This window comes from Exophiala aquamarina (genome assembly GCF_000709125.1).
Source record: "Exophiala aquamarina CBS 119918 chromosome Unknown aczIA-supercont1.3, whole genome shotgun sequence".
Classification (NCBI taxonomy): domain Eukaryota; kingdom Fungi; phylum Ascomycota; class Eurotiomycetes; order Chaetothyriales; family Herpotrichiellaceae; genus Exophiala; species Exophiala aquamarina.
In genome coordinates, this window is record NW_013550585.1 from 463,810 (window position 1) to 489,948 (window position 26,139).

Consider the following 26,139-nt stretch of genomic DNA (forward strand, 5'->3'; position numbering starts at 1 on the left):
GACACTGCCATGCCACCTGGCCTCAACTATGGCCCATGTAAGTTGATTAACAAGCTTTCAACGCTTGAGCTCCTTTACTGATGGCATTATCAGTCGTCCAAGAATTTCCATTTGATACCTGTCGAGCTATTACCAGTATCATCAATTCCGGTCTTCTACTCCGTACCCCCAATGTACGGTTTCTCTTCTCACACAACGGAGGTGCCTTCCCGTACCTTGCCGACCGCATTGGCTGCCAGCACATGGACAATGTCATTGTCAAGGCAAACGACGGAAAGACGCTGAGGGAGCTGTTGAGCACAAAGAACGTCTATTTTGACACCAGCATCTCCAGCCCCATGCAATACCCGGTCATCAAGGATTTAGGCATGCCAGTGGAGCATCTTCTCTACGCGACCGATTATCCCTACACCATGAGATTCGATGACACGACCTACTTAGAAGGATATAATGCGCCTAAGAACTCGGGCCTGTTTAGTAATGATGATATGGAGAAGATCCTGCGGCTGAATTCGTTGAGCCTCTTCCCACGCCTTGCCAAGCTTTACGCAGCTCATTTCTCCTAAATAAGAGATAAGATTGTTACAATTATCTCGTCTATTGTGTCTAACGCAAGCAAATGCTTCTATTGTGTACTTGCCATTGAGATTCCCCCCTATCCATACACCAAAATAGCATAGCAGAGAGCGGACTCCTCAAAGTCATGAGGAGTTGGAGTCGGTGTAGTCACGATCCGCAGGCCGTGGGTTCTCTAATGGAGAATGCGGATCCGCTCCGTTCAGCTAACCACGAAGATGCTGCGGGTGTGGTGCCGAAACAACGCCTGATAAAAAGCGTGGCGGGTCCCTTGACCGGGTCTCATGTTGGAGAAGCGATGAAATCATTCACCATGGCAGACGACTACACATTCGAGAACCAATCTGCCGCCCAAGCTCCATTTGCCGAACTGCTTTCTTCCTTCTTCCGGCACGCAGATGACCCAACCTCGAACAGGTATCTGGACCTCTTCACTTCAAATGGCCAACTAAACTTCGGCCCTACCGTGGCCATCGGCAAAGAGGCAATTCAAATTTCCAGAGAGCATTCGCTAAACCCGGAAAGGGGACCCCTTGTAGCCCAAAGGCACCGGTTAAGAAAGATCTTCTTACCATTGGGTGTATCAAGTCCCGGAAAGCAAGAGGTCTTTGCAAATGGATCGGTATCGTACTGGTTGAAATCAGGGCGGCAGGTGGACTGCAATTGGGCCAGCTGGGTGGTTTTCCATGACCAGGGTGAGGGCAACTGGCAAGCCGATTTCTATGAGGTGTACCTTAGCACAAGTGAGCTGTATGATGCTATCAGAGAAATGGTAAACCCTGCTGTGTGAGAGAAGTTGAGAGCACTTGCAGGTAGACTGAGCACACAATGAGTTGAACTTGCTCAGTTCTTCATGCTCGCAGAATTATGCCTAGTCTGGTCTTCATTCGTCCGACTACAACCAGTCTTCTGGCGGCATTGGTTGTTAGTGAATGTGATATTGATGATATATTACTTGGTAGTGAGACAAATTTGTCAAAAGTATCTGCTTGGACCTGGCCGTCTATAGACTTTCGCCCAAATTCCAATTTTCAGCTGCCGATTTCACTCTCTTCCTGCACATAGACCCATGACTGATGTTCGGGAGACCATGGCTCCGGCCGCTTTCGGTTGTACAAGCCTCCCGAATCACTTTCTATTGTTGCTCCGAAAATATTCGTGTCCAGAAACTCCTCGACAGCCTTCAAATGATTCTCCATGGGACTTACCTTGGTCGGGGGTAAGTCCATAAGAAAGCTCTTGGTGACCGGTGTTAAAGTCAAGCCTGGGGAGAGACAGTTGACGTAAATCTTTTCCTTGGAAAGCCCCAGTGCGATAGAACGACACATAGTCATTACCTACGCTCGATTAGTTTGGACTAATGGCATGCAGTACAAAGGGACAGACGAACAGCAGCTTTCGTCGCACAGTATACCGGCATAGTTGGGAAAGCGTAGATCCCTGCTTGGCCGCCAGTTGTGATGATCCGCCCTCCTTCACCATTGTTTTGCCGCATGTAATGTATCGCCAGGTACGTAGAGAAGAGAGTGCCGTGAAAACATACCTCGATTGCAGTAATGTTGGGTTTAGTCAATTCAGCCGGCATTGAATTTAGTGAGGGTGCCTGCTCGCCGATGCCAGCATTGGCAAAGACTACATCGATTCTTCCCCATTTCGTCTTTGCAGTTTCAAACAGTTGGACCTGACTTTCCCAGTTGCTAATGTCGCACTTGACAAATGTAACATGATCTTGATCTCCGGCTGATTTGGCTTCTTTTTCTCCCAATTCTTCGTTCCGGTCCGCGATGACGACCTTGTAATTTTTGATGAGCAAGAGCTTAGTTATGGCCAGTCCGATGCCCGATGCACCACCTGTCACGATTGCTACAGCCATTATGTTGCAAAAATACGCCAACTGGTGGTTTAGAAATTCGGCTGTCAAAAGAGCGGAGTAGATTGGTGGGAACTCTGAAGTATTCCTTCTCGTGATACATATATCGTTTCCCCTCCCCAATGGAGGGGTCTTCGGCCCAAAGTTGAAAATGATCACTCCCTGTGCGGCTTGGCTATCCGATGTCGACAACCCCACCTAGGGGTCAGAAAACGAGCAGCCTTCTGACCGATTACGAAGAAAGAAATATCTATGAGTAATGGAGTGTGTTAGATCTCATCAAGATATTCTTTAAGTTGGTACCCATCTCGCCTGGGTGCTCTGGCGGATATTGTGAGGCTGATCAAGCTCAATCATTCGGGCAGGGATCCGCAATTTTCCTACCCAAGGGCGGAGATTGGTATCTCTCGCCGGGACTACAATGAAGTGTGAACGTTCTATGCAAGGCAAAGGCGTTACAATACTTCCGTGGAGTAATACTTCCATGGAGTAGATGTGGCTGGGGCAACGGAAACGATCCAAGAGTGGATGAGTTTTTGGGTCGATAGAGGAGTTTGAAGGGCTACAAAGAGGTTTTGCAGGCGGTCTCGCTAGCCACTCCAAAAGTGGCCGCTTCAGCAAAAAGGAGGTTATGCGACTTGGGAACAGTGACTTGGCCATGCATCAGAGAATACTTCCGAGCACTGCCGTAGCCAGACGTCCCAAGTCGAGTACAGCCGAAGACTGAGTCGCACGACTTGAAGCCGTATTTAGAGAATGCTTCTTCCCCAACCGTGACCACTACATCGGCAACGTCCACCCCCAAGAATGAGAGACCAACAAAAACCGTGTCGTCAAGAATTATGGAGGCGAAAGGCGCATGACAGCAACCGGAACCCGAACAAGGAGTCGGGTAGTCGGTGCTCACACAGGATTGACGCGGACCTACTGAGTCCTTAAACGCAGTTAGCTAGAGTCGTGTACTAGAATCTTCAGACTGTCGGCAATGACTAGCGCAGCGGCCGGCTTCGAATGAGCCCTTTCATGCTTGGTTGGAGTTATCAATACTAGTATCCAAGACAAACCCAGCTCTAAAGAAAGGTCAGTGCTGGAAACTCGTTCCAGCTCAGTTCATCTCACAGGAGTAACGAGATCGGCCCCTGCAATACCAGCACAGGACATCAGATGTCGGTCAGAAGCCAGTGTGACTTCTTCCAATGTCAGCCAGGCTGGTTTCCCAAGCGGAGACTGCTTAGAGGCACCAGACTTCTTTGTTGGCTGCAAAACTCTCAGCATGTTGGTACTAATGTTGATATAGAGAGCTTCCAGTTTTTAACTCCAAAAAGAGAAATCAGACTCTCGTGTGCAATGCTACGATTCACAAGCTTTCGAGGCTTACTAAGAGTCTACGTAGGAAGGTGTGCCGCCATCCTCAAGGTGAAGAGTGAGTTTGACCCTTCTCGGCACCAGTTAGATGCCTGTAAATCCGCAATCTTGCTACCAAATGAAGCGCTGCGGTTATTCCGCCCGAGGATTGACTCAACGGTGTACCCGGGTCGCTGATACCACACATGCAGTTTGCTCAATTAACAGCTTTGAATCTCGGTTCATGTGTGGGTTCATCTACCGTCTTGGCAATTTTGAAGCCGTCTTCCTCTACAGAGTTTCTAAAGCCTTAGTCGAATAGTCCAGCGCACTCTTGCTGTCGAGGAACTCAACAATGTCATCCACCATTTCTCCATCTTCGCTAACGGTGATGTTGAATACGTATGTCCCTTCGTAGACCCCTTTGTAGGACTCAGCTCGACTCTTGCAGTATAAAACCACGTGGCGGCTATGCTCGTCGACAACCGGTTCCCGTTCCTTATCCACCCAAAGCTCCATACCATTGGGCCACACCTTCGGTGTGAACGAGTCCCACCAGCCTCCATATTCTTCCTTCGTCAAAGGTGCCGGCACTCCCATACAAGGGGGACCGATTTCGTGGCAGCATTTTGCGCTTCGAATAGCAAGAATGTCGTAAGACTTGCCATTGCTGAACCTGTTCACACAGTCTGTCGCTGTTTTCAACAGCTGCGATCGACTTGGCGCCATATTGCTAGGATGATTGATGTAGTGTGACCGCAAGGCTGGCAGCGACTGCAATGAGATAGACCAGCGTGATGAGGCCGCTTGGAAATAAAGAAATGTAAGTCAGTGGCAAGTGTTTGACACAGTAGGCGACAATCTCTTTTCAAGACAACCACTCCCATTTAACTGGAAGATTACGCCCGGAAAACCCAGTCAACGGTGGCACATTGCTTGTACTTCCAAAAGCATCTTAGATATCCACTCAAGCGGCCATGCACGGCTTAAACGGTAACTATTCCCGCAGAGTGCAGTCTCATTGACCAGAGCCGTCAAGTGGTCGCATCCGAAACACATGACATGCAGTCTGGCCTTACGGGTTTGAAAAGCTTCCAATCAATCTAGCGCTCCTGTCATCTGAAGAAAATCCGGATCATGGTCCGCTGCTTGATGTCTCCGCTCACCACGCAAGGTCCAAAGCCTCAAATATATGCCTACGCCAACATAATGTGAAAGTGCTGAATTCTTGCGTGTAACCGTCCGGAATTCAGACCGTGTCAGCCCCTTGGGTGCTAACTCAAGCCGTCACCGCGTTTAGTAACCATCAAGCCGCGAACCAACTAACTACGCCTTGGTCAAGAAATCATAGTCCTCTCCTTATAATGATTGGAGATCCCAGTCAGGTCGAATCGGAGTCTGCACTCAAGACATCCAGGATGGCAGCTTCCAAAGAAGAAACTAACGATAGTGCTAAAAGCGCCTACACGATCCCAGATGTCGCACTGGGGCAGAGAAGGAGAGTGAAAGTGATATTCATTGGGTTTGGCCTCACGGGAATCGACTTCGCGTACAAGGCCAAAACTCATCCCGATCTTGACTTTCAGATTTACGAAAAGAATCCCGCCGCTGGTGGGACATGGTTCGAAAACACGTAGGTGACGCTGGCATCCACACAATCTGTCCATGACTGACGAGAACGAAAAGCTATCCAGGATGCGCATGCGACGTTCCAATCGCAATTTACCAGTATTCATGGTGCATCTTCCGGCTGAAAATCTCGTGAAGACCTCGATGCTAATGGAGTACAGGAATCTTAAGACGACTTGGGATAAGTACTACGCGTCCCAACCTCAGATATGCAACTACTTGCAAAAAACCGCAGAAGAGCACGATCTTAATCAATTTGTGAAATACAGCCACGAGGTCATGTCTTGTGATTTTCTTGACAAGAAGGGCCAATGGCGCGTGACCATCATGCCCAACAACGACCCCACCAAGATCTTCACCGAGGAGGCCGACTTCCTGATCAATGGTTCCGGTATCTTGAACAACTGGGCTTGGCCTGATATTCCGGGGTTCCACGATTTCAAAGGCGACAAAACTCACTCGGGCCACTACGACACCAAGCTCGATCTCAAGGGCAAACGCGTCGGAGTCATTGGACTTGGAAGCTCTGCCATACAGACTGTGGCAGCCATTGCCCCCGAAGTAGGATCAATGGTTTTATTCCATCGCACGCCCACTTGGATAGTTCCACATCTAGCCACCAAATTTGCAGATCCAAATGGCAAAGATATGGAATATACCCCAGAATTGAAAGAACGGTTTGCAAAGGATCCCATCGACTACCTGGAGTACGTTAAGTCCGTTGAACGGGAACTCTCTGGCTTGTTCAAGGTGTACATTAAAGGCTCCCCAGAGATGGTTTTGGTAAACGAGATGGCTCGCAAGTCCATGTTAGACAGACTTGGTGACCGCCAGGATCTTATAGACGCCATGGTGCCAGTCGACTTTCCTGTGGGCTGCCGCCGTCCGACACCAGGGACCGGATTTTTAGAGGCTCTTCAACAACCGAACGTGAGACTGGCATCGGGATGGATCACCCGCGCCGATTCGGCTGGGTTAATACGCGACACGGGAGAGCACGTTGAGCTGGATGTCATCATTTGTTGTACCGGATTTGTCACCACGTTTCGTCCGCGGTTCCCCCTGAATGTTCGTGGTGAAAACCTTTCGCCTAGGATTGGAGTATCCGACAGACCAACGTATATGGGACTGGCAACGCCAGGGGTTCCCAACTACTTCGTATCAATGGGACCGTATGCTCCATACGTGCAAGGTTCTGCGAGCAAAACAGTTGAATACGCTAACAACTACTTCCTGCAAGTGATTGCAAAGTTTCAGACCGACTTCATCAAAGAGATCGTTCCTAAGTGGGACGCCTCACATGACTTCAAAACCCACGCAGACACCTATATCACGCGAGGAGTCTGGGGCGAGGCCTGTCGATCATGGTTCAAGGGAGGGGATGCCAGCGGGATGCCGGCCATTTGGCCTGGATCTCGCGCTCATTCTTTGCGATCGATTGAGACTCCTCGATTTGAGGACTACGAGATCACGTATGTTTACGGCAACAGATTTGCATACATGGGCAATGGTTTCGACTGCTCTGAAATTGACGGGTCTGACTCCACCTGGTATTACGCGCGACCGGATCGGACGAATAGACTACCTGCTTGGGAATTCCCAACTCCACTCTCGAGTGGGACAGAAAAGGGGTACTAGCTAGTTACAACAAGGTGCACAAGGGTGCTATAATTCTGAGATTATGCCTTTCAAATATTTGCTAGACTTCGTAAAAGACCAACTATATAGTAGTTCTTCACACCAATTTCTGAGGCTCGCATGATCTGAAGAAAATAAAAATATGGGTGGATGCACTTTCACCTCTGAATATCTTTCCTCACCTGTTCTACAAACAGCGAGGCTGTGGGCAATATCAGTCCCAACTCACACCGAGAGGACCGACCACCCGATAAAGAAATGTTACCACTAAGCTGATTCCGTCGGAGATCCTGTTATACTTTTCACGATGAGGGTAGACTTTGGATGATCAATCCTGGGAGCTTGAATCCACGTACCTCGCACGTGAGATCCTTCCTCGCCTGCCGTTTGTTGTTTGGAGAACCCGACGATTGTCGACCAGCGGCGGCACGAGAGCCGGTAAGTATATGAAAGTCGGCTATTTGTCCCGCTCGTGTGTGACGTGTCGACCAAATGTCTTCCCCTATTATTCTTATAATGGACGATGAAAATGGCGTCATCTTACTTAAGATTGCAGTCAACGGCAAGGTGCTGGGAAGGCGAAAGTGCACCATCGGGACCGTCAACTTTTTGAAAGACCGATCGCAAGGAGGGATCGAAGTCATCTAATTTGCTCAACTATAAGCATCTATTCGTATTCGACATCATGGAAGAGGTGGTAGCCTTGGTTTGTTTCAAGCTGAATGGAGGCTTTGAACCTCAGAAGCTTGTGCTAGACAGCTTTCGCGACGATGAATTAGTAGTTCGCATGGTGGCCACCGGGGTGTGTCATACTGACTTTGGCTGCAAGACAGTGAGTTGCCACTAAGTTTGGCTGAATAGTATATAATATGTGAAGCCAGCGTGGAAACAGCTCGACGTAACTTGGGCTGATGAATTCTTCTCGCTGATCATTGTTTCAAGGGCATAACACCCGCTAAATTCCCTTTCGTCGGCGGCCATGAAGGAGCGGGAATTGTCGAACAAGTCGGTTCCAAAATCTCCCATATCGCACCTGGAGACCATGTCCTCTTATCTTTCTCGTCATGCGAGAAATGCGCTCGCTGCCTCAACGGGATTCCGGCATACTGTTCCAAGCTATTCGACATCAACTTCAAAATGGCTCGCTTGGATGGTACGACGGCATGGCATACTCCCTCGGACAGTGTTCCCATCGGCTCTCATTTCTTCGGGCAGTCGTCTTTTGCTACGAAAATCGTGGCCAGAGGGTGTTCAGCTGTTAAAGTGGACAAGGACATCCCACTATCCATTCTTTGCTCCTTCGGTTGCGGTATGCAAACTGGAGCCGGGACGGTGTTGAACGTTCTTCGGCCACCAACGGGTTCAAAAATTGCAATATTCGGCGTTGGTGCCGTCGGCATGGCGGGTGTGATGGCCGCCAGAATAACACCGGCAGCAACGATCATCGCCATCGATATTGTGGAAACGAAGCTTGAATTGGCACGTCATTTCGGCGCTACAAATGTCATCAACTCAGCTAGACAAAACCCAGTTGAGGAAATATTGAGATTGACAGGCGAGCTGGGGGTTGATTGTGCCTTCGACGCCACGGGCAACATTGACGTTATACGAGCAATGCTGGCTGCCACGGCACCGGGAGGACTGGCAGTGACAGTGGGAGCCTCTCCGACGGGCACAGTGATCGAGATTGAGCCTGGCATGTGGTTATCGAAAGGAGTGAAATATATGGGCGCACACCAGGGCTCCTCCGTCCCTCAAAAGGTATGACAAGTCACTCCATTGTCGGGGTAAGTCTGTAGAGCATCGAACTAACCAAAAGACCAGTTCATTCCTCTTCTAATACAATTCTACAAAACGGGGCGTTTTCCTGTCGATCAGATTATCACAAAATATCCGTATCAGGACATCGAAAAGGCCCATGAAGACGCTGCTTCCGGTAATTGCATCAAGGCCGTGATTGAGTGGCCGTAGGTAGCTATCCATCTTCTGGACCATAGATAACTATGTCTCGTACTCTCTAATCACCTGACCTTCCTTTACCGGATCGTCAACGTGGTGGAGAATACATGGATTGCCGTAGATGCATACCTTGTGCGGCACACCGAGGGGGTCATCGGGGACATACCACCCGATATCGAGATCCCAGGTGCCGTTCTTCTAGTCAATAATGGACATAGTAGTCAGAGGCGAGAGACGAGCTAGAGAGAAATGGGACGACGATAGGGAGGAGAAAACAGACAAGGCAGACTTTAGTATCTCGGTAGGAGGTCAAGAGCAAAGACCCTTAGTGTTCAAAGAGTTCCGGAGGATGTGGTGCGCAAATATATACTCAGGACCTTCTCTCATTCCTCATCTATGCTCCGCTCAATGCTTAGTTAAAGCTCAGGGTAAAGGAGCCTTCGCTCACCCTCTAGGATTAAACAGTAAACAGCAATTGGGCTTTTCGGTCCCGAGTAATTTAGATGGGTAGTGAGGAGGTGGATGATTCTGTAAGCCTAAGAAGAAAGGTGATTTCAACAGGTGCCGCCCTTTCGGCGGATATTCGTACTTGGGAAATGCGTAAGCGACCGTGAAGGACCATGAGCGTTACAATTTGACGTCGGAACGCATGCGTTGTCTTTTGATATATCTTTCCTCGATGCGACAATGGGTGAGGGGCGCGGACATCTGATAGAGGTGGCACGGGGAGGGAGCCTGTGACCCACCCGATCAACCCAGCCTTGCACCTCTTAAGTCATTTGTGGGCTCGGTGCTTCGTACACATCGTACCTTGACATGCTTCCATTTGCTTTCCAGAATCCTTCAACTCTGATTACTTCCTGGACGGGTGAGCAACTACATTATAACACCAGGACGCTTCATCATATCCCGTATTTCACCGTTTCAGAAATCATCAGGTCAAAGTCTCGCCTTGGATTGACTCTCTCAATCATATTCTGTGCTACATTGTTCTTTCCTCCGCTCCTTTCTCCCACCGCGTCGCATCGAATCGCAAACTCATTTCATCAAAGGGGGTATGTGATTTTCCAGGGACAGACAATTCGCCTGACGCGGTATCTCTAATCGCAATTCCTGGTCTTATTCTCCACCAAGTCATGCACAACGGGTGTGCGCAACGAGATCCCACTATCGCTATCGGGCTCTCTTTGCATAAGAAATAATCGCCATCGTCCATCATCTCGGGTTCATCTCGGTTCACGGTTTCCCTGCATTCCCTCATTGCTGCATTACGTTCCTTGGTTCCTCTTCTCTCAATTCCCATTGCCATCGAAATGCAATGCAATTGCCTCTCCTTGTTCTTTTCCCAGTCTTCCAAAGACGTACCGCATTGCTTCGTATGGAATTCCAAATCGGATTGGATCGCCTTCACAAACAAACATTGATCCGATGCTGCTTTCGAGAGAGAATAATCCAAACAATCCTTCAATATAAGTTGTGGTGCTGTTCCCAGATGGATTCACGGCCTGTGGCATGCTTGAGGCTGATCATTTACTCCATCTTCAGCAAACAGACTCGACTCGATCAATTGTAATGATTTCACTATCTAAACCTGGCACTGCACCTGCCCATGACCTCGCCTTGGCAAACCAATTCTGCATTAAACTCGGATCCATCGAGCGTCAAATAAATGTCAAAGTAGACACGGTAGAAGGTTCCTTGAGGTGTATCCATGCGTTCGAAGTCTTTTTCGAGATTCTTTCTTGAGAGGTCCGAAGTAAGAGTGACCACTTCCTTGATTCGAGGATCTTTTGTATATTCGGGACTAAGACAAACCGAGTTAATAAAAACCTTGCACGAGGAAGAAACTGTCCAGCTGCAAACTTACCAAACATCTTCGTCGCAAGCGTATAGGATATCCTCATACATGAGTGTAGCACCTGGAGCGACTTGTCGGAAGAAGGAGACTTTGACGGGTTCGCCAATCTTGACTCTTTCGCCCTTTTGGACAAAGATTTGTCTGGTATACTTGCACCTGTCTTTTCCATCCAAACTTGGCACACGATATTGCTCGGGATGATGACCCTCCTTGAAAGGTTGTAAGGTTGCCATGAGATAATGTCGTCGGGCAACACGAGAAGTAATAACCTTTTCGGTGATACCTGCAGTGACAGCACCTTTAACAATTGCAGCGACGGAATCCATGGGTCGAACGACCTTGGACTGGAATTGCGGAGGCACGTGGAGTTTGATTTGTTGGAAGAGATATTCTGAAGCGCCGAACCCACCAACCACAAGCACATTCTGTAATGCTCTGTTTTGAGCTTGAATGGCAATGATTTGATTTCGAACCAGCTCGAGAATTCGATTGACCACAGGCTCGAAACATTGCAGAATCTCCTCGTTGGTAAAGGTCATGTAGCCTTCTTCGATACCGGCTTCGGGGAATTCAGCCTCGATACCGACATCGACAGCCCATTTTTGACCATTGTTGCGGAAATCGGCCTTTATTCTGTTTTCAAAGTCCATGATACATTTGGCATAGACTCTGCCAGCTGTCTTGGAGCCATCAGGTAATTTCATTTTTCTGATTTTTGCTCGGAGGATGTTGGAGAAGTTTCGATTTAGAGCAGTAGAACCGCAGGAATCCCCACTACCTGCGGTACATTCAGCAACGGTGAATGGAGTCTCTTCCTCGACTTCATATGCGATCAAATCGACTGTGCCACCACCACAGTCAACAATTAAAACGGCATCGTGGATTTTGAGGTTGAGAAGACCAGTCTTTGAGCAGAACATGGCGGCAGCTTCGGGTTCGGTGATGAGGGTCAGTCGATTGTCATTCTCGTCTCGGATAAAGCCAGCTTGAATTGCAGCAGCCCTGGTTGCCGCCTTCCCAGCGTCGTTCCAGATGGCCGGGACGGTCAAGAAATATCGAATGTTGCGTTCTTCTCGGTTGAAGACCTCACCCAGAGTCTTTTGTAATTGGACTCTCATTGCCTGCCTCAGCTTGAAGAGATAGTCGGCGGCGACATCGATTTCGGACTTCCCAGGAGGGAGTGGCGGAAGGTTGATGGGATCTATGTAAGTATTGCCCGAAAGCATGAGTTGAAGTTTGAACCATTCGACTTTCTGGACCCCAGGCTTGGGATAACCGGTGGGAGCTAGAGCATCGGCGATATCAGGACCCCAGCCCACAACTTTCTGGTATTGATCGTAGTAGAGGACGGTAGGAATCTGAATTTGGTAGGTTAGCTATTATGGACGCCGTACCAGGTGTAGAGGATACCTTTTGTTTCGTCTGGTTGCCGGCACCAGGCCACTCGGTGATGATGTCTTCTTTGGCTTCAGTGTTGGTCGCAAAGGCAAAAGCAACGCCAGAGAAAGTTGTGCCCTGAACGAATGGTTAGTAAGGCGTATGAGACGGATAGGATGGACAGCAGAAGCTTACAAAATCAATACCGACTATCAATTGAGCCTTGCTGCTGCGACCCGCGCCCTCGACTTCGGCAGGACGAGGAGGGCCATACTGATTTGCCATGTGTTGCATACCGGGCTGAGGAGGCATGGGCTGTTGGCCATAGGCACCACCGTAGCCAGGAGGCTGCGGAGGCCCCATTTGCTGAGCTGGTGCGCCATAACCGCGCGAGGTGTCGATGGGAGGAGGATGATGAGCCATTTGATTTTGGCCGGGCGGGGGCATGGGACTTTGGGGACGGCCAGCAACGGTGTTGTAAGAGTAGCTTGGAGGACGACCAGGAGCACCAGGCTGGTTCATGGGAGGCTGCTGCAAGCTGGTCTGAGAGGAATTGGGGGGAGGGGGAGTGCCAGCGGTGGAGGTGGAACCGTTGGGCGAGGCGGCGGAGTTGTTCTGGATGTTGGCGCTACTCTTTCGTTTGGAACCGAAGCCTAGACTCTTGAAGCGAGAGCTCATGACATTCGACGAGCTGAGTCGGGATCGAAGGCTTGGTGGGGGAGAGAGAGGTGGAAAAGAAAGGGAAACGCGCAGGAGGGTTACGAGGGAGAGAGCGTGTCAGAAATCAAAAGAGGGTTTCGTTTCGAGGCGGAGGAGAGAGGTGGGAGAGCGAGAAGGGCAGGCGTGTGCGGTTGTGCTTGGTGTGAGTCCCGTCCTTGCTAACCAGCGTAGTGGCCGACTAGTGTGCGGTGGCCGTGGCAGTAGTAGATACGGAGTAGTGAGAATTCGGAGGTTTGAGGCCTCGTAGTGTGGCTGAGGGTAGAAGAGAAGGGAGGGCTGAGGGCTGAGGGCTGAGAAGCGGAAGGATGGCTGCCCCGTCTACCTAGACTGCAGAGATTAGAATAGAGGCAAAGAAGAGCCAACCCTGGGAGGGGAGAAACGCAGCCCCAAAACCAATAATTAAAAAGTGTCAGAGCCGAGAGTGGAAAGGAAAGCAGAGTACGAGGACAGCAAAGGATGCGAGTTGCCTCTCGGCGCAGGTAGCATAGCAGGAGCGGGAACAGCGGGAACAGCAGGAACAAGAGTAGCAGGAGGAGCAGGAGCGCGAGTTCGTACTGTACATGCGGAAGTACCAAGAAAAACAGCCAACACCGTGACCGCCAGCAACAAGACTTTCTGTTCGGTACCCGGGTTCGTGGCACGGGATGCTTTAGGCCTGCGTTGGGGGGGCAGGTATTATTGCTGCGGAGGCGCCCAGGAGGTATGGAAACAGAGACCTGCCTGTCTCGTATGTATGTCCCTCGTAAATTACCAAGAATGACTGGTGGAAGCAGCTGCAAAATGTTCTCAAGGGTCGTTAGGGTTGGGCTGAAAGAGGATCCAAGCTAAGGCAGCACTCACAATCTGCAGGCATCAGTCCGTCGGTGAGGGGCAAAGGATGCTGCTGACAATTGAAGCCTTTGATGAGGCTGGAATGTCTGGCTCTTTGTTGGTTTGGTATGTAGAACAGTCGGGGAGGCAATCAGTGTTGTCGAGTTGTAGAGTCGCACAATCATTCAATCACCTACCACGCCATGAAAATGCTGGTATGTACTGTCGGTCTGTAATGTGTTGAGGTGGACGACGACTCCGTCAGGACCTCGTAATGATCAGTCGTCAGGTCTTGTCTTACGGCTAGGACGGTGTTTCGTGAATTGGCTTTGGGGCGGAATTGGCCTTTTGGAAGAGGTTACGACATGCGAGGACCGTCTTATACTTTTGTAATCCTGATGGGCTTACACAAATGTTCACTCCTGCAGCCGCAGCCTGCTGTTCTTGTTACAGTACGGAGTACCACTACTAGTACAGTACTGAGTATACTACCAGTACCCTCACTTGGCTGTGTCCCATTCTCCCATGAAACGCACAAGTGCAATTACATACTCGTTCCCCCACCATAATCGCCAAGTTGATCTATCAATCCGTAGGGCTGACAGGCTCCCCACTAACGCGCCAAACACCCCTCAGAGTAGCAGGCAGTCTCAGGGCTGCCCGCTACTCCTAACGGAGTACTCCGTACTACATACAGGCTACTGCTACTAACTACGAGTACCAACTACTCGTAGTAACAACCCAGGCGTCCCATGCCCCCTCCTTTCTCCAAACCCATCCCGGCCGCTGCTCCCTTCTTCGAGGTACCTGGTATAGCGGTCTGTCATTTGAACCTCACTTACCTAAAATTCGATCAAATTTTCCCATTCCCGCCCCTCATCTCCCGCGCTCACTCAGTCATTACTCCTCCATCTGTTCAGCCTGACCAACTTATTACTGTAATCTTCGTCGCCCTATTATTATCTCGCCCTGACTCTGTTACTCGTACGTCTGAACACTTGTGCAGTCAGCAACTCAGCGCCCACCCATTATCATTCGCCCGTCAGCCCGCCCATGTTTCAGCCTTTCTAGAACGCTATACTCCTCCATCAGGCTCGGTTGCGGTTCTCTTCCTACAAGCATCCGTATTTCAGCCCCGACAATGACCCCCGACATCCTGGCCGTCTGCAGCACGTGATTTGACCGTCAGACCGAACTTACAGCAACGCAATTGCGTGGCGCAACATAGTATTTCCGGCCGTGGCCATTTGAGCGGCAGATCTCTGACAAGCCAGTTTTTGCTGGCGCACGATACCAACTGCAATAACAACGGAGGCACCGTGATGTACTTTCCACTTCTCTCTAGGTGTATATCGATTTTCAGCGAAGGCGACAAAGTGCATCGATTGTACAGTTACATAATATTCCAAGTGCCCTAGCACAGATTTTTGACTACTCATCCTCATCCTCATCCTCATCCTCATCCATCCCTTCCGCCACGTCCACACTGAATGCCATACTCTGGTCGACCCCAACATACGAGTCCGCCATCAGGAACAGTGTCAAGTCCTTCTCGCCAGGTGTTGGGACCACGTACTCCAATTTGACGGAGAGCTTCTTCGCAATTGTTACTCGTTTAATTGCGAGCAGCGATTTAGTCTTCTCTTCGGCCACCACCAACCACCAATTCTGGATCTTCTTCCCAGGATAGAATGGTGCGTGCACCTCCAGATCCACCTCCGTCTCCTCGTCTTCTTCATCCTCTTCATCTAGAATTCGTGACACGCGCACTTGTAAGTAGCTCGGTTGGCCCGCCGTGACATCTTCTTTCTCCAGGACATCGAATTCAAGTTCAAGATTGGGATACTTGGCGTTCGTGAAATTGGCTGCCTCAACAAGTTGTCGGTTGCTCAACCCCATTGCTGCCACAAGATTCCCCTGGTTGGGATTCTCATTCGGGTCCATGGCCGTCATAAAATCATCAACGTCCTTGATTTCTTGCTTAGCAAGGATGTCCACAATCTTGCTATCAAAATGAGGAATCTGGAGCAATGGGCTGTCACGGTCCCACATGGCCTGAACCGTCATTTGTGATAGCTCCATAGCATTCATCGCGTTGAGGTGTCCTTCGGACGAAAGTACATCCACGCACGCCGAAAGCAGACTGAGTACTTTGGACACGATAACTTCCTGGTCTTTGGACAGGTCAATTGGAAGTTGCATGCGTGAGAAATGCGCCTGCAGGAGCACCAGAGCTTTGAAATGCGGCGAGTCAAATGCTGGCTCAGACATCTTGACGGGCACCCGATCATAGATCCGTTGAAGGATCTGGTTTTCATATCGTCGCATTTGTATCGACTCAAACTCGGTAGCCGATGTCACAATCTCCAACATGCCCTTCAGTTTCGTGCGGCCTGTCAAGGACAAGAGGAAAGTTTGCATCGTAATGAACGAGATGTTGTAGTACGCTGCAATCATTGCTGGATTCAGAGGTATAACAGAATCATCCTCCTCGTCCAGATCAATGATCTTGGCTTCCGATAGCTCCTTCAACGTATTTTCCACCAATTCAGAAAGATGTGTGCTCAGACCATCATGCGATGTGTCGTTCAATCCATAAAAACTTGGGTTCGCTAGGAGGCGACGATAGAAGTAGGAATAAGTTGTCCAATCCACTGCATCCTGGGTGGAGGTGATCGTCTTGGTACTGATTTCAGTAACGAATGCATCGTGCAGTGACAAAGGCAGATGACTTTCGATGGGCAAAGCCTCGTTGAGAAACTTCTTGTAATATTCTCTTCGGACTGCAGGCACCATTAACACTCCCTTTCCAATTCGGTCCTCTCCTGGTCTGCAGGCCCGCCCAAACATTTGTAGAATCTCGCTGATTTGGTAGTCGACGTATCGGTGTTCGCGGCCCTGGAAGTACTGTGTTCCCATCACCACAACAAGGTGTGCAGTAGATGGTATCTCCCAACACACATCCCTCGAAGCTAGCATCACCTGTATAGCTCCGATCTTGAAAAGATGTGAGACTATGCGCTTGTCGCTCGTTGATAGAGCTTCATGGTAATACCCAATACCGTGCGTTAAAGATTCTGCTAGTGCTCCCTCGTTGATTCTTTCTAGGAAAGGTTGTAGCTCATCAACATTAGTATGAAGAAACCGCTCGTCGTCGTCATCCATGATGCACGCAGATAAAATATCGAGCGCAGTGGATCGAACTTGCTTCCGTCCTGGTACAAACACAATCGCTGGTTTATCTGGTGACAAATGTAGTATGGACTGATATGTCGGCCGGGCCATCGCCATCATCAACGAAGGGAAATGTGGTATGGTAAATGACTGGATGTGAAGTTCCAAACCAACTGGTCGGACCATTGGGCTGAAATTGAAGATTGTATGCTTGCTTGCACCAATCCATTCGCCAACATCTCTTGCGTTGGAGAGCGGTACACTTAAGCCAACGATTCGCAGATTGTTCTCCAGCTGGATGTGGATGTACTGCATTCTGGACACCACAACTTCATATACTGAGCCATTTTCGCCGCCCAGCATATGGAGCTCATCAGCAATGAAGAGCTCCACATCTTGCACGTTCTTTCGACGCTGCCATTGACGCGACAGGACATCCCATTGGTTTGGAGTGGCTAGCACGAGATCTGAACGATCGAGTATTCGCAGATCTGCTGTGATCTCACCGGTTAAACTTGAGATTGCCTTCCCTCCCGCTAGCTGGCTCAGGCGCTCTTGCCAATCAGTAAGACGTTGTTCAACCAATTCTGGGAATGGTGCAATGTAGACTGTCTTGCCGGCCTCCGGGTTCTTCCAGTGGCGCAACAGGGCAAACTCTGCGCACACGGTCTTCCCACTACCAGTAGGTGCCCCGACAAACACATTGTCATTGCTGTCGTAGAGCGACTTGAAGACCTGGGTTTGAATCTTGTTGAATCTATCCCACTTAGGGTATATGCTTACGTATTCCCTGATTTTAAGCGCTTGTACTGGTACTGGCTGTAGGTCGAGGATCTGTGTGTGAGGCGCAAACCGTTCAGGCAGAATGAGTTTCTGGAAAGACACCGGAACTTTAGTCTCTGAATGCATCCAACGGTCGGATAGGATGGTGATAAAGTAATTGGGAGGCATTGGTTCCGTGATTGGGACTGTAAAATCAACGAGGTGCTCTGTTAAATCACTCGTGGCAAACTCGCGTCGTAGAATGAACTGGTCATGGAACAATATTTCTTCTCCATCACAATCCTCGACCAAGATCCAGAATGTTTCTGCTGTTCCATGCAAGGCGTCGTCCCAAACGAAATTGGGCGTTATGGTCAGTTCGACATGCAGCATAGACCTCGTCATAGGCTGAACCTGTGCTTGAACTTCTAGTCGCGGAAATTTTGAGACAAGATCACAAACAACACGACCAGCTTTTGGAAGGCCTATCAGTTCTCCCATTCTAGGTGGATCCAAATCAAAATAGGCGGACCAAGGGACTTCCATCCTCTCAGTCTTTTGGACGTACTCTCTAGGGCACATTGGGAATTGTCTTAAAGGAGACATGGTAGGCCACATTCGCTTCTCAGCCATTTTGCAAAGATCAAGAGCAATTTTAGCAACGGATGCCCATCCCTTCTTGAGACATATTTCGAAAAGCGCTCTCAGGATTCGCCCAGCTGACTGCGTGACGTAAACCAGGTCAGCCATCAAAGCAAGACCCTCCAATTTCAAGCGCGAAATAAATGCCTGGAGAAGTACATTGATTTTAGCTTGTGGTTCTTCCATGCCTTCCTTGACTGGAATTGGAACTCTTCCAAGAAGTTTGGCCAATTCCAACTTTTCGTCTTGTCTCACTGGAATGTATTTGAACTCATCACTCAGAGCAAAGATCCGGAAAAGCTCGATGGTGCTTATCGAGGGTTGCAGATTATTATTGTAGGTGAGCATGGAATTGTGGGTGATGTAATAGTGCGATGAGATGCGGCCCAGATCGGTAGCCTGCAACTTGCCAGTCCTCTTCTCATATTTCACGAGACCAGCTTTCTCAAGGACAATAGCTGCAGAATGGATCAAGTCGACACGTTTTTGCTCGAGAGTCTCGTCGTCGCCGTAGTCTGCTCCAACACTGTAAAGCCCCGGAGATCGAATCATGCGGACAAAAAGGTAGGTGTATCCAAGCCACTCCACGCCTTCGTCTCTGGTGCGGATATTACCCAGAACTATTTCGGCATTGAGGTTGTCCGCGAGCTTGCCCATCAATTGACTCTCAATCGGGAGTTGTTGATTCATCAATGATAAGTAGTACTGGATCTCCGGTTGTGAAGTGATGATGATACCTTCACCATAAGAGTCAAACTGTGGTCTACCAGCTCGGCCAAGCATTTGCAGCACATCTTGTGGACTCAACTCAACCCAGCTGCCCTTCTCTGGAGAATAGACTTGGGTACCTTTAATAATGACTGTGTGGGCTGGAAGATTTACACCCCATGCCAAAGTCGCCGTACAAACCAGAACTCGAAGATAACCATCAGCGAATAGATCCTGAACGGAAGTGCGATCTGCAACACCCATTCCAGCATGGTGTATCCCAAATCCATAGGGTAACAACTCTTTCAAATTGGCGTCGTTCACAGCGTCGGCTTCTTCCTGCAAAACTGATCTGCTTGCAGCATCACTTCGCATGATCTGGCCAATGGTCTCCAATTCGACAGCTTTGTCACGAATATACTTTGCAGTCTTCGCAGTCTCTTTCCGAGAGTGAACAAAAATAAGCATCTGCTGTTGATTTGTGCCGACATGTTCAATGACCTTGGCATAACAGACATCGTTCATAGTTTTGAGCATCTTTATAGCCTTCTTGTCGGTCACGCCAATGAATTCTTGTCGAAGTGGGCAAGGTCTAAAGGACCCATCGAAGTGGAATAGTCCTTTCTCCGGATCGACCCTTAAGAAGGTCGCGACATCGCGGTAGTTTGGTAGAGTTGCGCTCAAGCCTACTATCCTGACTGGATCGCCTGTCTGTTCAATTTTCCGGATGGTCCGACTGACAATGCTCTCCAAAACTGGACCACGATCGTCGTGAAGCAGATGGATCTCGTCAATGATTACCAGCCTAACAAGCCGCGTATAGCTCATGTCGGTTGCTTTTCGAGTGATGACATCCCATTTTTCAGGGGTTGTGACGATCACCTGCGTGTCTGCGATCTGTTGCTTTGTCAACTGTCGATCACCGGTAAGCTCTGAAACTCGAATGCCGTACACCTCCAGACGTTTCCCAAAATTACCGACTTGCTCCTGGACAAGAGCCTTTAACGGAGCGATGTAAACAATTTTGAAATCGTCGAGCATGATTTCACCTGTTTCCGGGTTCCTATGTTTGCCGATCTCTCGAAGGATTGTGAGCATAGCAACATTAGTCTTGCCCGAGCCCGTTGGGGCACAGATCAACATATTACCGTCATCATGGAAGGCTGAGGGATAACATTTAGATTGTATGCGGTTGAGTTCTTTCGCAGAACCAAAGCCCTGGCGTGCCCAGTCAGGCAGATCACTTGTTGGAATATTTTTCTCACCGGGGTCCCGCTTGGCCTTTGGAGCAGGGACGTGGATTTCTTCGTAGCCTTTGAATGTCCTTTTAGTTGAGCCTGCCGGGAGGACAACCTTAGGGTTGGTCATGAGATGGTTGCCTTGTTCGAAGACAAGGTTGTCCAGATTTATCAAGCGCTGAGGTTGCAATTCTCCGGATAGCACGCCATCTTTCTTATCAGCCTGCTGGGGATTGGTCTCCGCTTTGGGAATATCCAGGTCCATCAGATCCAGCTTCATCTTCTTTGCAGGCCGCTGACCTTCTCTATTTCGATCCGAGGTTCCTAGTAATTCGTCAAGAATACTTCGATGACCAGCTTCGACCATTTCGCTCTCAACGAGATTACGAGCGTCATCATCTTCGGCAGCTCTCCGCCATCTTGTCACCCAAACAATCCTCTCACGGTTCGAAACAAATTTGCTAACGATCGCGGGTTGTTCATAGTCGAACAAATCCATTAGGTCGTTTTCGATGTCTCGGAGGGAAATATGTTCGCCTTCCAATGATTTTCCTGATAAAATTTGAAGGGCATCTTTGGTCTTTTGTTGTTGCAAATGTGCGTCTGAGTAGAGAGCACCAATCTGCCTTTGCAGCCAGTAGGCATCAATTTCGTGGACGGAGACGAGATCGACCGCATCTCTCTTTCTTCGACTAGAGTCTCCAAGTCCACCATCTAGAACCATTCCAGTGTCATCAGCGTCATCTTCATCGGGAGCTCCAGCTCCTCCGGCCGCGGCAGATTCTTCAAGGCTCGGTTGGTCTTGTGCATCATCACCTTCTTCATCTGAAGACCCTTCGCTTTCGTCACGAACCTCGTAGGTCCGTTGAATGCCGTCCTCGTCAGCATCGTCGTCAGATTCGTCAAATACAACTGCGACACCTTGTCGATCATCTAGCTCAGCCTCATCTGGACCATCACCGTCGGCCATGTCTTCGTCACCATCTTGGGCGCCATAGTCTGTGATCTTTTTACCGAGATTGACAAGCTCATTGAACTGCTTAGGAGTCATGGTAATGCCCACAAGATCGTCGATCTCTTTCTTCTTGTCCAAATCTTTCATGTTTTCATCCTTCAAATACTCGAGAACGGCATCAGCGGCGCTTCGCACCGTCTCCTGAGATACATCTCCCAATGCATTTGACGTGACATGAAGCAGCAAGTCATAGGTGGCACGAGTGGCGGGAGTCCTAGGCCTATACTTGAGCCCTTCGATCAGCGCGTCGCCAGCAGACAGAATACCAGCTCCCCGAGTTTGCGCAGGCTCGCCCCTCTTTCTTTTTTTCCGTTCTCGTTCGAGGACGTCTTCGCCCTCTCGTATGGACGACCTTTCCATACCCTGTAGGCCCGAAGCTAACTTCTTCTGTTTCGGGGCCTCTGGCCGTCCCACTCGCGATCCCATGTCTCTAATGTTCAGTCGTCCAGCCAGCGACTCTGGGTCGCCAGTGTTTTCATCCGTTCTGCGGGAGACAAATCGGCGGTCGGCCTGGAGAACCAGGTTCGACATCGCCGAGTACTTGTACTGGGCAACATTGTTTGGATCGGCCATGTTGGCGGTGGCTTGTGTGATTGAAGGCTATCGAGAAAAGTGAACCTTTGTGTTCAGTCGGAGGAGATTAGGAAATCGATAGGTGTGCTGTCTCTCTCAGCCACGCATGTCTTCTCAGAGACCGGCCGTAGGAAGACCGAGGGATGTATATTTGTGCCTGTTCCTTCGACGGAGTTGATGAGATGTGAAGCCTGGCGGCGATATATGGTTATATTAGCGAGCTCGTGCCTGGTCAACGCCGCAGTCCAAAAATTGAAGATACTCCAATTGCTTGGCGCTCCCCTCCCAGACACGCCGCTTTACCATCTCAAGGTCCCCTTCTTGTTAAAGCAGCCAGATATGCCTTTCTTGAACAAACTTCTCCGCACCTTCAATCTAGTCCCGCGTACTTTGGACTTAACGCGTGCTATTCGTGTTGCCGCATCGTCTGAGGTTCCCTGGAGCATGTTGATTCCCTCTCCATGCGTTGCAGCGCCAGCCTTCTGCGCAAAAGGAATTTCTGGGTCATTGAAAGAAGTCCTGCTCTGATTCAATACCGTCTCCCACCCTGCATCCCACGTCAAACCTTGGGATCAAGATTCCCACTCTGCCTTCCCTCTCATTCCCAACGGAGGGGTGCGAAAACCATTTCAAGGAGAAAGGTGAAAGAGCTGCAGCAGGGTGCAATCGTCGCCGATTCTCTGCTTGATCTACCAACTGACGATGAGCCTCAATATCCCACCCTCCTGCAGGAGGTGAAGAATAACATGTTAAAATTTGAGAACTGCGTCTTGCTCACAAAAGTCGGAAATTTCTATGAGCTGTACTTTGACCAGGCTGAGCAGTATGGCCCACAGCTGAACCTGAAGGTCTCTTCGAGAAAGACCAAGCTTGGTCCAGTTTCTATGGCCGGGTTCCCAATTTTCCAGTTGGATCGCTTTCTCAAGATATTGGTGCAAGATCTCAATAAATACGTTGCAATTTGCGAAGAATTCCTTATCCCCGTCTCTAGCAAGGTGAAGTCTGGTGGGTTGTTATATGACCGACACGTCACCCGAGTTGTTACCCCTGGGACATTGATTGATGAAAAGTTCCTTGACCCATACGAGTATAACTTCCTGCTCTCTATTTATCCTGAACCTCAGACGCCACAACATGGGTCTGCAATGATTGAGACTCCGGTTCTAACTGAGCAGAAACTTGGTCTTGCATGGTTGGATCTATCTACTGGCGACTTCTTCACTCAATCAACAGATCGCAGCTCCCTGTCGTCCTCGATCACTCGAATCTCCCCGCGAGAAATCGTGCTTCCCTCCAAGGTTGCAGAAGACATTGAATCGGAAATTAAACAGGTAGTGGGACACGACCATCGACTACTTACTTTTCATGACTTAAATACTGAATTTTCATCCATGTCAGACTGGGCCTGCATGCTAGAAACTCCGGTGCCTGAGGGCGCTGACGAGATTTTCAGTCTCGGCGAAAAACTTGCTGGACATCGCCTGCTTGATTATGTAAAACTTCGGCTTCAAGGCTTGCAATTACGACTGCAGCCACCCCGTCAGAGAGAAATACGCGAAACTCTTGTCATCGATCGCAATAGTCTGAGAGGCCTTGAGCTTTTGGAGACTGCGCGGGATGGACTTGGGAAAGGCAGCTTGTTCCACGCAGTCAGGAGGACTGTGACTAAAAGTGGTGCCCGTCTCCTTCGTGATCGACTAACATCCCCATCTGCTTCTCTGGTCGAAATCAATGGCCGACTTGATCTGGTGTCAGTATTCATACAATCCCAAGAATTGAACGAGGCTCTGGTCTTCCGTCTGGGGCGGACATACGATGTGCAGCGATTGGTCCAAAAGTTTGCGTTAAACAAAGGCGACGCGGATGACATGGTGTCCCTGGGCAGGGCCATCGCCGAAACCGCGGCCGCGTATGGTGTACTGCAATCCGCTGTAGCATCCGATAATACAAGCCTTAGTGACCCAGCCCCAAGCGTGGAGGAATCACACCCACTCAAGATACTCCTGAGGCGGTTTACTCTTGAAGGGCCGGCAGCGCTTGAGGATCGCATCTCCCACTCGATAGATGAAGAGGGGCTGCTTCGACAACATCGACTTGAGGAGGATGAGGCAGCGAGTGTGGCGGCTCTCGCCCAGGAGGTTGTATTGCAAAGTGCTCCAGAAGAGCTCCCGTCCTTACCCAAGGCGGTGCGATCACGAACCAGGTCCACCGAGGACATAGATGGCGAAACGAAGTTAGAAGAACCATGGGTAATGCGTCGAAATGCCACCCAAACCCTCTTCCATCTACATGAAACCTTGAAAGATCTCGAGGTGGAAAAGGTGGAGCTTACTCGGAGACTGAGAGAGGAACTAGGTGCGCCGAGCTTGCAGCTCAAGACTACGCCGGGCCTGGGTCATATATGCCATGTTCGGAATGCAGCAGGCTTCGATCAGTCTAAGTTTGAGTCGTTGCATGCGAAGATGGTTTCTTCTACAAAAAGCACACGTTCTTTTTATCTGACAGATTGGACAAGGTTGGGTCGCTCCATTGATCAGACCGTACTACATATACGAGGCGAAGAGAAGAGGATATTTGCAGAACTTCGGGAACTCGTGATCAAGAACCTAATTACCCTTCGGCGAAACGCTGCAGTAATGGACGAGCTTGACGTGTCGACAGCATTTGCTACGTTGGCGAAGGAGCAATCTTGGACAAGACCAATTCTGAATTTGGGAACAGAGCACAAGATTTTGGGAGGTCGGCATCCTACAGTCAAGCTGGGCTTGGAAGAGCAAGGCCGATCTTTTGTGAGCAACAATCTTATGCTAAATCAAAATGAACGAATCTGGCTTGTGACGGGGCCTAACATGGGTGGCAAGAGCACTTTCCTGCGTCAGAATGCTCTCCTCACCATTCTCGCTCAATCAGGATCATACGTCCCTGCTACCCATGCTGAAATCGGTATTGTGGATCAAGTCTTCAGCCGAATTGGAGCCGCAGATGACTTGTTTCGTGATCAATCTACGTTTATGGTTGAAATGTTAGAGACGGCCGCCATTCTGAAACATGCAACACCTAGATCGTTTGTGATCATGGACGAGGTGGGACGCGGAACGACACCTGAAGATGGGACCGCTGTGGGCTATGCAAGTCTTCACCATCTTTACCATATCAACAAGTGCCGAACGCTGTTTGCGACCCACTTCCACGCCCTAGCTGACATGACCCAAGAATGGACCAAGTTAGGATGCTACTGCACAGATGTGCTTGAGGATGCAAATGGAGCCTTTACTTTCGTCCATCGATTGAAGAAAGGAACAAACAGACATTCTCATGCATTGAAAGTGGCCAAACTCGCTGGATTGCCTCCAGCAGCATTGAAAGTTGCTGAAAGCGTTCTATATAACCTTCTGGAAGAGAAGAATGGTGTACAGATACAAGAGTCCCAGGGCCGGGATTCGGTTAATGTCCCGTCAATTGCAGCGGCAGGACGAAGAAGTGATCCAGAGTAGTCGATCACTCTTCCGGAAATCTCGGAGGTTGCTGGATCTCGCCCTCGGCTGGCTTAGAAGTGGCGACTGTCCCGCAAATTTTACACGTTCTGGCCTCGATGTCATTCTCGAAAGCCAGCACGCCTTCTTTGATCTGCGTTCCCAGATCGGTCAGGTGGAAACTAGCCTCGTGGACAATATGCTTGCATTTCTTGCAGTACCACCTCAGGGTATCAACAGATTCCTCGGGTCTTGGTTGTTCCAGAACAATACCAACGGTATTTGCGAAGCGTACTGGATTGTGCGGAGTATTTGCAGGGAGCAAGAAAAGCGAGTTCTCATGAATGGGAATATCTACCGGGGTATGAGGCTCTGTTGATGTGTCCATGGTCTTGAGCAGCATGGAGCCTTTGTGCTGATAGAAGAACTCTGGAGTGGTATTGATGTGGTAATCAGTCCTCGCATTAGGCCCACCAACGACCATAACAGTCAACCCACTTGTGGAGGGAGACGATGGGTGATAAACGCAATAATTGTTGACGGGCGGCTGTAAGAGGTGAGAGTTGTCCTCAAGCCTGTGTAAAGTTAGAGATACCACTCTGCCATGGTTGCAAAACAAGGATAAGGAGTACGTACCATTTCGGCAAGTTTAGAGCACCTGCCATGCTTGTAATGAAATTATAACTTGGATTCTTTTCGAGCAGGGCAGATCGAAGTTCCGTGTGATGAACTACAAAGCCAGTCCGAGGCAATGGTCAGCACCACTTTATTGG

General features: G+C 49.6%; 10 protein-coding genes across 10 annotated transcripts; 5 read left to right on the top strand and 5 right to left on the bottom strand.

The window, feature by feature from the left end:
- Positions 1-9: 9 nt before the first annotated feature.
- A1O9_03762 (uncharacterized protein) lies at positions 10-566 on the top strand (the record flags this gene model as incomplete). The annotated part of the gene is made up of 2 exons (XM_013406055.1): positions 10-37; positions 94-566. 2 exons carry the CDS (start codon positions 10-12, stop codon positions 564-566), a joined length of 501 nt encoding a protein of 166 aa, XP_013261509.1.
- Positions 567-883: 317 nt separating this feature from the next.
- On the top strand, positions 884-1,360 carry A1O9_03763 (uncharacterized protein; the record flags this gene model as incomplete). The annotated part of the gene is made up of 1 exon (XM_013406056.1): positions 884-1,360. A coding segment is annotated over one exon (477 nt), but the record flags the coding sequence as incomplete, so codon positions are not given.
- Positions 1,361-1,607: 247 nt separating this feature from the next.
- On the bottom strand, positions 1,608-2,449 carry A1O9_03764 (uncharacterized protein; the record flags this gene model as incomplete). Its single annotated transcript, XM_013406057.1, has 2 exons — positions 1,608-1,913; positions 1,991-2,449. 2 exons carry the CDS (start codon positions 2,447-2,449, stop codon positions 1,608-1,610), a joined length of 765 nt encoding a protein of 254 aa, XP_013261511.1.
- A 1,677-nt stretch (positions 2,450-4,126) lies between these two features.
- On the bottom strand, positions 4,127-4,513 carry A1O9_03765 (uncharacterized protein; the record flags this gene model as incomplete). The annotated part of the gene is made up of 1 exon (XM_013406058.1): positions 4,127-4,513. A coding segment is annotated over one exon (387 nt), but the record flags the coding sequence as incomplete, so codon positions are not given.
- A 695-nt stretch (positions 4,514-5,208) lies between these two features.
- On the top strand, positions 5,209-7,057 carry A1O9_03766 (uncharacterized protein; the record flags this gene model as incomplete). The annotated part of the gene is made up of 3 exons (XM_013406059.1): positions 5,209-5,423; positions 5,477-5,527; positions 5,581-7,057. 3 exons carry the CDS (start codon positions 5,209-5,211, stop codon positions 7,055-7,057), a joined length of 1,743 nt encoding a protein of 580 aa, XP_013261513.1.
- A 685-nt stretch (positions 7,058-7,742) lies between these two features.
- On the top strand, positions 7,743-9,028 carry A1O9_03767 (uncharacterized protein; the record flags this gene model as incomplete). Its single annotated transcript, XM_013406060.1, has 3 exons — positions 7,743-7,859; positions 8,000-8,818; positions 8,882-9,028. 3 exons carry the CDS (start codon positions 7,743-7,745, stop codon positions 9,026-9,028), a joined length of 1,083 nt encoding a protein of 360 aa, XP_013261514.1.
- A 1,569-nt stretch (positions 9,029-10,597) lies between these two features.
- On the bottom strand, positions 10,598-12,929 carry A1O9_03768 (uncharacterized protein; the record flags this gene model as incomplete). The annotated part of the gene is made up of 4 exons (XM_013406061.1): positions 10,598-10,820; positions 10,884-12,232; positions 12,285-12,389; positions 12,447-12,929. The coding sequence occupies 4 exons, from the start codon at positions 12,927-12,929 to the stop codon at positions 10,598-10,600; spliced, it is 2,160 nt and encodes a 719-aa protein (XP_013261515.1).
- A 2,283-nt stretch (positions 12,930-15,212) lies between these two features.
- A1O9_03769 (uncharacterized protein) lies at positions 15,213-21,893 on the bottom strand (the record flags this gene model as incomplete). Its single annotated transcript, XM_013406062.1, has 1 exon — positions 15,213-21,893. One exon carries the CDS (start codon positions 21,891-21,893, stop codon positions 15,213-15,215), a length of 6,681 nt encoding a protein of 2,226 aa, XP_013261516.1.
- Positions 21,894-22,354: 461 nt separating this feature from the next.
- A1O9_03770 (uncharacterized protein) lies at positions 22,355-25,387 on the top strand (the record flags this gene model as incomplete). The annotated part of the gene is made up of 1 exon (XM_013406063.1): positions 22,355-25,387. One exon carries the CDS (start codon positions 22,355-22,357, stop codon positions 25,385-25,387), a length of 3,033 nt encoding a protein of 1,010 aa, XP_013261517.1.
- A 4-nt stretch (positions 25,388-25,391) lies between these two features.
- Positions 25,392-26,031, bottom strand: A1O9_03771 (3-hydroxyanthranilate 3,4-dioxygenase; the record flags this gene model as incomplete). Its single annotated transcript, XM_013406064.1, has 2 exons — positions 25,392-25,941; positions 26,003-26,031. 2 exons carry the CDS (start codon positions 26,029-26,031, stop codon positions 25,392-25,394), a joined length of 579 nt encoding a protein of 192 aa, XP_013261518.1.
- Positions 26,032-26,139: the final 108 nt, after the last annotated feature.